Below are 11,598 nucleotides of genomic sequence, written 5' to 3'. Positions count from 1 at the left end.
CATCTTTTAAGTCTTTGGCTGTGCATTGCAGGTTTTTCAACACCCTTAAAGGTTTTCTGGTACAACACATTTTAAACTAAGGAATAAGGCTGACATCTGTCTATATAGCCTTAGACTATAAAGTAATAATTTTTTTTCTATAGCTTTTGTGACAGCTCTGTTGACCATATTAGCTACTCAAACTTCAGCCATGTATGGGCTAACGATGTGTAACAGCTCAAGCTCAACCATTTTGTTCCCTACAATACAAGCGACTTAAAACAGCAATGTTGAATAGGGGTTGAATAATTATGACATAGCTGTTATTAAAAATAAATCCTAGAACTCAAAAATATTACATGACATTGACATTTTTACTTTTAATATGCCAACAATCTAGTAAAGTCCAAAATATCTTCAAAAAAGCTTGTTTGTCAAGTACTTCTGTCTTTGGGGGGTTGAATAATTTCGATTGCAACTGTAGGGGTATGTGTTTGATATTTACTTTAGTATTTAGAAATTTCAAGGACTGTATTTTAACTAAAGATATGACAAAGTCAAATAAACTGTGTAAAACCAGCTTAGAACAGATCATATTTTGCAATCTTTCAAACATTATTTATCAATAATGTCACAATCTTGCCACAAGATGTCGCAAGTGATGCGTTTCTAAAATGATCCATTGGCAGCTTCTCCGTAGTTGTAATATAAGCAGATCTATTATTTTATTAGTCAATAACTGGCGCAATTAATAAGAAATAATTTCCACGTTTTTACAATAGTCGATTTAAACAAGAGTTTACAATAGCACTGAGATGCTTTGAAATATAAATCTCACTGGGACACTTAAAATTTAGCTCAGGAGCATTCATATTGCCTGTAGATTTTACTACACTTCGAATTAAGTTACCCTGAGGTAAATTCAATTGAATGGGTATGATTTAGAAAGGCACACATGTCTTAAAAAAAGTCTAACCGTTGAAAATGCATATCAGAGTAAAAACCAAGCCCTGAGGTAAAAAAACAAAACAAAACAAAAAAAAAAACAAAAAAAACTGCCTGTTACCCATAATGGAAGAAGTTTGAAACAACTATGACTCTTCCTAGAGCTTGTCTCCTGAAAATGTCTGCCAGACCCCACCCAAGCTGACAGGTCTTAAGAGGTAAGGGGAAGAATGGCAGATAATTGCCAAATGTTGATGTGCAAATCTTGTTGCATCATACCCAAAAAGACTTGAGGCTATAATGGTGCTTCAACTAGGTACTGATTTATGAATACTTATGCAATGTATTTATTTAATGTTGTACGAAGTTGTGACAATTCTGTTTTTAGCTATACAAAACCGCTTGTTTTGCTGCTTGATATTGCAAACTGGTGTCTCTTAAGATAATTATTTTAATGTATTATCTTCATTATGAACACACTGGTTTGTAGTGCAAACAGTTTTACCATTGACTACAGGTTGTTATTCTTCCCCATTGAAGAATGAGGTGGACAGTTTTTCCCCCTCTTTCATAAAACGGTTTGGTTACCCACATTCTTCAAATTATTGTCTTTTGTGTTCCACAGAATGATCTGGAAGGATAGGAAAGTGAATAATGATTTAAAAAAAAAACATTTTTGGGTGAACTATCCCTTTTAACAGTCCAATGAACACCTAAGCAGAATGTAAGAAAGTGAAAGCTGACATGCAAATACAGTCATGGACAAAATTGTGGGCACCCTTGGTAAATATGGGCAAAGAAGGCTGTAAAAAATAAATCTGCGTTGTTTCTCCTGTTGATCTTTAGTCAAAAAATCTGCAAAATTCAAACATTTCATTAAAAATAAAATATAATATTATGAAATAAATGGTTTTCTCTAACACACCCTGGCCATAATTATTGGCACCCTTGTATTCAAAACTTTCTGCAACTTCCATTTGCATGAAAAACAGCTCTGATTTCTCCCCCTCCATGCCTGATGAGGTTTGAGAATATATGGCAAGTGATTTTAGACTATTCCTCCATACAGAATTTCTACAGATCCTTCAAATGTTGGTGCTCATTCTTCTTCAGTTTATCCCACTCATTTTCCATAGGATTCAGGTCAGGGAATTGGGATGGTTATGGCAGAATCTTGATTTTGTGTTCAGTGACCAGTTTTTGTGTTGATTTTGAATCAATGTGGTGATGGAAGACCATGACCCATTATAATATTTCTAACTGAGCAAGTCAGTTTTACCTTTTTTTATCTGTTGGTATTTGATATAAAACATGATGGCATGTATCTGAACAAGATGTCTAGGACCTTTGGTTTAAAATTAGGTCCACAAAAAAAGAACATCTGGTGATATATTTAAATGTGGACATGGGGCACTTTTTTATCCCTGTGTGCACCAAACCTTTAATGTGTTCTAGCTCCAAAAAAAATAATTCTCATTTCATATGGCAATAAAAGCCAGTCCTGGCTGAAGTTCCAGTATGGTATATTAATATGGTGGAGTTTGTTTTTGCATGAGAGCAGATGATTTGTTTCTTGAACAGTGTCTGAAATGACTTGTGATGGAGGTGCAGTTTTCCTTTATTTTTAATATTTTTTTCTGACACTAAAATTTTCCATCTGTGATCTTTGAAGAGTATTTGGCCACTTAAATTGTTCTCTTTGCTGCACATTAAGACAATATTGACACACATCATGTTTCAAGCAGATTTTTAACATCTCCAGTCCATTAAATCTTCTTAATTATTTCCCTGATGTTGGAAATGAGAATATTAAATGTTTTAAGTATTTTCTTAAAGCCACTTTGCATTGTGTAAAGATCAGCAATCTTTTGCTGTACATCAGAAGTGTTCTTTGGTTTTACCCATTGTGATGAATGATTAGGTTGGTTTGGGCTTTGTGTTACTAATATTTATTCATCTGTGCACCAAGATGTCATGACTGGACAACATCATGTTTCCAGTCACCTTGGTGTGCTAAGAAATTGGAAATATATTTAGGAGATAATTTACTCATAGAATTTCTAAGGGTGACAATAATTGTGGCCAGGGTGTATTTGAGAAAAACATTTTTTTCACAAAGTTATATTCCACCTCACTTTAAATTGTTTAACTTTAATGAAATGTTTGAATTTTGCAGAATTTTTGACTAAAAGAGCTAAAGGAGAAACAATGCAGATTTATTTTTACAGCCTTCGTTGCCCATATTTACCAAGGGTGCCAACAATTTTGTCCATGACTGTATATCTAACCAATATATTTGGTCAACATACGTTGTAGTTAATAAATAGCCCTAATGAAAACTAGCATCTGTCAGTAAATTTAGGCTACCTCACACGACCTACGGAAACCCTAATACAGAAATAACGTACAGTATCGTAAAGATACGTCATAACACTAAGGAAGTGAGACATTTCTAAACGTGGAGGCTGGCACAGTACCAGCTGTACCCTGATGTCATAGTTCTATGTAACAGAAACTTTAATGCACTGCGGGCGTCGCAGCTTGTACATCATGAACAGACAGAGAAGACCGGGCAGCTTCCGCGCAACCAGCACTGATCAACCCAAAGCCAAAGCTAGAACAAAAACAAGTGCAAACGGGAAGAGTAAAGAGCAGGAAGATCACCATATGACTGACAGGGAGGATACGTCTTCGGAGCGCGTTCCGAAACGTGGAAGCAGAAAGCAACGCAGTGAAAAGGATAAGTATCCTAATGACTGTGAAAGGGCAGACAAAACTCATGAAACCTCAGCACCAAAACGGGAAACCATGCATCGACAGAGTAAAAAGCAGAGGAATCTCCAGAGCCAGTCTCCCGAGATCTCCGAAAGTAAGTACAAAGAAAACGGCGCTTCAACATCTAGAAGAGTTTCTGTTCCCGAAAACGGTAAAAACGCTGACAAGAATGACAAACAAGACAATGCAAAAAGCAAGCGACCGAGTAAAAAGAATGACTGTGATAGTGAAGGCAAACCACAGCAGTGCGTCAAGAGCAAGTCCGATGAAAAACCAGCACCGAAACGCCAGAGTAAAAAGCAGAAAGAACCTTTGAACCTTGACAAAGAAGAATCTCTGGAGAGCTCATCGGAAGCAAAATCCACATCAAAACCTAGAATGCGACATGAACCTGTTACTAAAACGGATTCTTCTGACGCGAGTAACACACGGGAAGCTTTGGTCAGCGCGCGCAGCGATCGCCAAAAGAAAAACGCAGAAAAAACGACTCCAATGAGAGCACTTAGTGTCGATGACGCACAGGGAAAGGTTCTAAAGGCGACTATTGAGAGATTAAAGATCAAGAAAAGTGAGCGGTCTAATGCATCCGCTTGTGTTAATGCCATCACGGATAAAGTCATTGCATTCCTGAAACAAAACGTGACCTGGTGTGAAGATATCGAGAGGTTACGAACTGGAAGTTATTATGAAAACCTTAAAGTAAGTGATGCAGTGTGACATCTCCACAGTAGTGATCAATTAATCTGTTGTAGTTTATTCTTGAAATAAAATGCAAGTGTATAAAACTTATGCAGATACACTCTTGTCTAGGCCTATATCTGAATAAGACAGATGGCATATGACTATTAATGACATTGCCAGGATAGATAGTATAACCACCAAGCGCCTGTTTCATTGCCCACTTGTATGTTATTTTTCAGGATATGGCTCTAAACTACCGAGTTGATAAATCATTGTTCAAAATAACAGCATATATTAAAATGATACATGCAGGTAGCCAATAACCATTTATTTAAAAGTAAAAGAATGTTCATGTTTGGATTGTGTATGATTGATATTTATAATCGCCATGACAAAGCTCGTAAAACAACTGTAGTTCAGTTTCAAAACAACCAACATCTGCTTTAACTTGTCACATTTTAGATTTGTGAACCAGATGAATTTGACGTGATGTTGACTATCCCTGTGGAGCGAGTGGACATTCAGAAGTTCGATGAGGCCGGTGCATTTTACACTGTTGCATTGAAACGACATCCGAATAAACATCCTCTGGACGTGTTCCTAAATGAAGACAAGACAATACAAGCCAGCGAAATGCTGAATGAATTCAGAGACGCCATCAAGAAGGTCCTGGACAAACTTTCATGTAGGTCCAAATAAAAATGTACAATATTTGTTATAACAGTGTTTTACTGATCCCATTATGTATCATGTTTAGTTTAAATTTAAACTTTAGAGAAACATTTTAATTTGATCTTTGATTTAATTTTATTTGATCTTCATTTCTTAAAATTTTAAATCAAAACACTTGCAGGAATTGACCCTGGACCATTCTTACCCTGACTGAGATACAACTATTTGAAAATCTGGAATATGAGGGTGCAAACAAAATCAAATTACTGAGAAAATAACCTTTAAAGTTGTCAAAATAAGGTTCTTAGCCATGCAAATTAAGTTTTGATATATTTACTGTAGGACATTTACAAAATATCTTCATGGAACATGATCTTTACTTAATATCCAATTATCGCTTAGTCCTTGAAACATCCATGAACATAATATTTTATCATATTTAGTGTTACGGACTGAGGGCGAAAAAAAAAAAAAAAAAACTAGTGTTAAGTGGAAATGTTGCTATGGTCAAAACTATATGGCATTTTCAAGTGAATCAGTAAATGGTTACCTGATTTACAAAACATCAAATGCATACTTCACTCTCTGCATTTAATTTTAAAGAAGTTGTTCACTTCCAGAATAAAAAAATCCTGATAATTTACTCACTCCCATGTCATCCAATATGTTTATGTCTTTCTTTCTTCAGTCAAAAAGGAAGTTTTTTTGAGGAAAACATTCCATTGTTTTTCTTCATGGTGGCCAGCGGTTTGAAGATCCAAATTGCAGTTTCAATGTAGCTTCAAAGGGCTCTACACGATCCCAGCTGAGGAATAAGAGTCTTATCTAGCGAAGCGATCTCTAATTTTCTTAAAGAATTTTTTTTAAATTTTTTATAAGGGATGGAACTATATCAAAATCTAACTATATGATAATATCACGATATGAAGGCCACGATACAATATTATTGCCATATATAACACACAAAAACAAAATAAATTTTGCACATTTTAAAGATAAATTATTCTATCTAATGCACTTTGAGAGTTCAAAATTAAGAGCTCCAACCCAAGTTCTTAATGAAGATAACTTAAGTCAGTGAATTGAACTTTAAAGAGGACTCAACCCTCTTTTTACTTGACATACTGTCTAAATTACATTCACAATGGTGTTTTAGGAAGCCAAAAAAAAATATAATATAATAATAATAATAATAATAATAACAATTGCACTGTAAAAAGAAAAAAAAGAAAAAGAAAATGAACATTGAAAAATTGTTTATTTTTGCTTTACACTACAGTATGGAAATTACAATACTCCAACACTTTTTACACTCAATTTTCAATTTAGACTGCAGTAACGTTTAAACCGCTAGCTGCCAGCACTTCATACTGCACTTTTAAGCTTTTATTTTGACAGAAAGAGCAATAGAGCTTTTATTTTGATGAAAAAAATCAGTAAGAGCAGGCTTAAAAAACACATCTTACTACAGATCTAGTGAAATGCTGTAATCATCTGCGGCAAAAACAAAGCATAACTGGTGGCCATTGCGTTCCCAAGCACACAGTAAACTCACATCAAATGCAAAATAAGTTAAACTGAGCCGGCACGGAAAACATTGGATCACGAGCTGATCGCCTGAACCAAGTCCATGCTTCGCTTTGAAATGTGCAGTGAAAACAGATTTGATAAAGGGATTAAGCCATATTGTGCTTTCAGTTTTAGTTCGTTTGACAGATACTGTGCCAAAGTATAATGGCTCAAAACACAACTTTAAAGACCTTTTATGTTAGAATGAAGTTTAATATTTTAAAAAGTACACTTTTTGCCTGGAAGACCTATTGTTTCATATTGTCAAGTGACCAAAGATAATAATCGAGTTTTGCTATCGCCATACCACGATATTGATGTATTGGTAACACTTTACAATAAGGTTCTTTAGTTAACATTAGTTAACATAAACTAATAATGAACTGCACTTATACAGCATTTATTAACCTTTGTTAATGTTAATTTCAACATTTACTAATACATTATTAAAATCTTGTTAACATTAGTTAATGCAGTGTGAACTGACATGAATAAACAATGAACAACTGTATTTTCATTAACTAATGTTAAGGAAGATTAGTAAATACAGTAACAAATATACAAAGTAAACATCCTTAAGGATGATGTTACATCCTTAAATTTTTATACTTTTGAACCACAAATGCTTGTCTTGCACTAGATCTGCAATGTGCATGTGTATCATAACACATTAAGTGATCATGTTGGAAAGGTCACGGGTGGTTACTTCGAAGCTGCAATGAAACTACACTTTGGAACTTCAAACCTTTGGCACGAAAGTCCACTATACTGAGAAAATCCTGTACCGTTTTCTATTTCTTTGTGACTAAAGAAAGACAGACATGAACATCTTGAATGACATGGGGAAGTGACATTACATGAAGTGAACTTCTCCTTTAACCCCTGGGGAAAAACAAACTTTTTTGTGTGTGTCCAGGAACACAGGTTATCCTTTTCCACCATCTCGTAACTTTCTGGTAATTGTTGTATTTATATTTTTTTGCATTCTGTAGACCAAATTGAGATACAGCGAAAAAAGCCAAGATGCCCTGCAGTGACGCTGGAAATAAAAGAAAATGGAAAGACTATTTCAGTTGACTTCGTTCTTGGTCTTAAGGTTCATGCTGCAGCCTGGCCAAGCTTTACAACAGATGGCTTCAAGATAGAAAACTGGCTTGGTAAAAAGGAGAAAACAAAAATGAAGCGTCAACCATTCTACCTGGTGCCTAAATATGAGGGAAAGGGAAACACTGAGCATGATGGAGTTGTTGCAAAAGGTATACTGTCAATATATGAACTATGCTACTGTAGCTCTTCAAATAATGAAAACAAGTAAATACAGATGCTCATCTGGAAAAATTTTCTTTACACAGATGCCTGGCGAATTTCTTTTTCCCATGTCGAAAAAGAAATTCTGAAAAGGCACGGCCACTCCAAGACATGCTGTGAGGTCGGTGGACAGAAATGTTGCCGGTAATTTTTCTGTATTCCTCTTGTGCCAAGCTTTGATGCTGGTAAAATTTAAATGCAGAAACTGCCAGTTGTGATATATGCTCCATTTCTACAGGAAGGAGTGTCTTAAGCTTCTGAAATATCTTCTGCAAAAGCTCAAAGAAGATGACTCCAAATCCAATAAGATGTCCAGCTTCTGCTCCTATCATGCAAAGACCACCCTTCTCCATGCTTGTGCTACAAGGGGACTCGACACTGAGTGGGCATATGCTCGGCTGGCCGACTGCTTCCAGCAGCTTTTGGAAGACTTTGTGAAATACCTGAGAAATTGTGATCTCCCTAACTTTTTCATCCCCTCCCATAATCTCTTGCATCAAGCCTCTAAGAGCAGCTGTGAATTCCTGGCAAATGAAATTGAAGTTCAGTGCAATAACAACTTTCCTATATTCAGTTAATTTTAATTCTCTGTTTATTGTATTTATGTATGTTTTGTTCTTTTATCTTGAGTCAACATTGGTAAATACCATTCAATAACACACATTCCAAATAGTTTTATAGGCTTTTATTTGATATGCATTTGGCTGAACAAGATTGTTACACCATCTACAGTTAGAGGCATTTTACCTCACATCAATGAAGATAACAATAAAAAAATACTGAACTGGGTGGGGAAAAAATCCTATTAAAGAAATATACCATGCATACAAATTAAATCAAGTCTTTTTTTTCCCAAACCTAACAAAACGGTCAATTACAAAGACTTCACAGGATCTCTACAAATGAGATGATCAACACTTTAAAAGCTTATGAATGAACTCCAGTGTGTATAGTGACATCCACCTGAAATATACAATTATAGATCAATACTACTGCTGGAACAACAGATACAAATGCTTAAAAGCCACACATTTGGTTAGGAAACATCTGGTAAACACCAGAAGTAATGTTTTGAGTAATCTTAAAAATCTGTTGTAAATAGAACGTTTTCAACATGATGTTATTTTTACCAGCAAGATAAATTAATGCAACAAATACTACCTTTTAAGCAGTCAGAACCACCGATCTGAGCCTCCTCTAGAACAACCTCTCCGTCCTCCTCCATCTCCTCCTCCTCTTCCTCCTTCTCTTCCTCTTCCTCCTCCTCCTCCTCTTCCGCCTCTGGGCCCATACATTGCTTTCTCCCTCTGGTGTTTTTCATAACGTTCAGCCATCAGCACCAGTTCTTCTGGTACATCCTAAACAAAGAGAAAATGTTTTCCATTAGCATGTTGTATACACACGTAATAAACACACTAAAGACAATCTCAACATTTCATGGATTGAGGCTTTCTCTCTGTACCACGTGTACACACTATAACAAAAAGTCATTTGTTTTAGTTACATTTGTTTTAAGACCTTTTACTGGCAAATGGTTGTGATGAGTAGATTGACCGATATATCGATTTACTGATATGTTCCCAGCCCTACTTTTAACCAACAGTGATCTGTTTGGAATAATGCCTATTTAGGTGAAGCAATGAACTGTTGTTTTGCAATAAATGCTAATTTTATACTAGTTTTCATTTGAAATTGTATTAGCTATACAATTTAGTCTGAATAAACAATATAATGGCATTAATGGGAGGACTAATTTGAAAAAGTAAACAAACAACTCACCACTTTGTTACATCAAAATAAGACTTAAAATGGCATAAATACATGATCTGTGGGAGGTTTTATTGAGTAATCAGCTAGGTGAAATTGAAAAGAAATCTGTTTCTGTGACCAATATTTACAGAGCTTTGATGATTGGTGATCCGGAAAATTCAAAAATAGTTCAAAGTTAACTATTAAAAAAAATAGGCGAACACAAGTTCACAAATAAAACAGATTGTTTAAATCGTTACAACCTTGAGTTATTAGTTTGAAATAAATGTAAAATGCTTAAAATCACTAACTTGATGAGCATTATACTTAGCTTTAATGAATAGAATATTTATTACATTGTTATTGTAAAATAACTAACTAAAATAATAATAAAAAAATAAAATTAAATCAAGTTGATTAAAAAAAAGTTTGAGAACTTCTGTTATGGATATATTGTGCATCCCTACTACAGCATTTTTAATTACTTAATTTTGATTTACAGAGAGATGTGTCTCAATAACTACAGAGGGTTAACTAAAATAATGACATTTCAGGACATCCCTATTTTCATATCATACACATGTAACTTACATGCTTACAAACACAACCCACTGTAAGAAGCTCAGATTTCAAACCAGAGGTTGAGGAATCACGTTCTTAACATAGCATACATTGAAGGTATGCTTACCTGGCCAGATCTCTCCAGGATGGTGATTAACTCAGAAGCTATTTTCCAGTCATCTCTTGTCACCAGGGTTACAGATGCACCGGATCTCCTGAGTCAAGAAATGGACTCATTTACATGAAGAGCTTGAACGATTGCATTATCACACTTTCTATCGCATCTGTCATTTCAGTCACACCTTTGGTTGCTTCACTCACCCTGCTCGACCTGTTCTCCCAATGCGGTGCACATACTCCTCCACATTCCGAGGGAAGTCATAGTTGAAAACATGGCTGATGTCATGAACGTCCAGCCCGCGTGAGGCAAGGTCAGTCGCCACCAAAATGCGCACGCGACCTTTGACAGCAGCCATGCACATTCAGATAGAAATCTCAGAGATCAATTTTAGCTAAAATCTTAAGGGGCTTGGCACACATTGCTGACTACACCAAAAGTATTCATAGTTGTAAAGTATTTTTTTTGTGTCACTAGTTGTAAAGTACGCATTTTCTGTGCCACTAGCCAAACAGTGTTGGTTTAATAACCGAAGGACTGATTTTGGAACTACCTGTTTGTTTAAAGGAAAATGGGGTGAGCAGTTTTACAATTTTGATGTTGTGGTGTCTCAGAAATTACATTTCACCCTTCTATTTACTGCTTCCTAACATACCATCTTTAAAGTCCTGCAATGCCTCTTCTCTGTCACACTGCTCTCGGTCTCCATGCAGAGATTGAACCGCTAAACCCTGCAGACAGAGGTCGCTGGAGAGGTCATCGGCTCTGTGAAACAACAGGAAAGAGAAATCACAGTGAGAATCTGATGACTCACACATTATTAACTAGTTTTGTTTCATGGTTTTACATTAGGTCCAATACAGTTTGACATAAAGTAATTTAATGTAGTAAGGGTCATAGTAGGGCCCTGTGATTTCCACTATGGGGAAAATGCAGAATCCAGTCACAAAAATGGAATTTACTGTATAATGCAGAATGTAACAGAATTTGCTGAATTTTACATGAATAAATCAAAACTAGGTCTGTACACTTATCGCATGTCTAAATATTAAACCAAAAAAATGCTATTTAAACATGAATCCTGTATGTTCTGAGTCTGTGTGAATGAATGGCACAGAAGTGTGGTTTTGTTTTACTGGGAGTTACTGAATTAATTTTTATTTCTTTATTTCTTCATTTTTATTAGTTTTATTTGATCTCTTTATTTTTAATTTTTTCACAGCAGCCCATCAAAATAAAAG

The 11,598-nt window shown here is 35.4% G+C and overlaps 2 protein-coding genes across 2 annotated transcripts in view; one reads left to right on the top strand and one right to left on the bottom strand.

Annotated features, from left to right (window-relative positions):
• The first annotated feature begins 3,423 nt into the window (after positions 1-3,423).
• Positions 3,424-8,842, top strand: cgasa (cyclic GMP-AMP synthase a). Its single transcript, XM_073835007.1, has 5 exons — positions 3,424-4,398; positions 4,843-5,065; positions 7,614-7,877; positions 7,974-8,073; positions 8,168-8,842. The coding sequence occupies exons 1-5, from the start codon at positions 3,445-3,447 to the stop codon at positions 8,505-8,507; spliced, it is 1,881 nt and encodes a 626-aa protein (XP_073691108.1). The 5' UTR covers positions 3,424-3,444; the 3' UTR covers positions 8,508-8,842.
• Positions 8,843-9,048: 206 nt separating this feature from the next.
• ddx43 (DEAD (Asp-Glu-Ala-Asp) box polypeptide 43) overlaps positions 9,049-11,598 on the bottom strand; it is an 11,262-nt gene continuing 8,712 nt past the window's right edge. Inside the window, exons 13-16 of the mRNA XM_073835082.1 lie at positions 11,013-11,122; positions 10,561-10,699; positions 10,367-10,454; positions 9,049-9,287 (exon numbers count right to left, since the gene is read on the bottom strand). Coding sequence (XP_073691183.1) covers positions 9,102-9,287; positions 10,367-10,454; positions 10,561-10,699; positions 11,013-11,122 — 523 coding nt within the window. The 3' untranslated portion in view covers positions 9,049-9,101. The remainder of the gene's footprint in view (positions 9,288-10,366; positions 10,455-10,560; positions 10,700-11,012; positions 11,123-11,598) is intronic.

The sequence above is a fragment of the Garra rufa genome, chromosome 2, assembly GCF_049309525.1.
Source record: "Garra rufa chromosome 2, GarRuf1.0, whole genome shotgun sequence".
NCBI lineage: Eukaryota > Metazoa > Chordata > Actinopteri > Cypriniformes > Cyprinidae > Garra > Garra rufa.
This window is presented reverse-complemented; position numbering and strand designations above follow the sequence as displayed.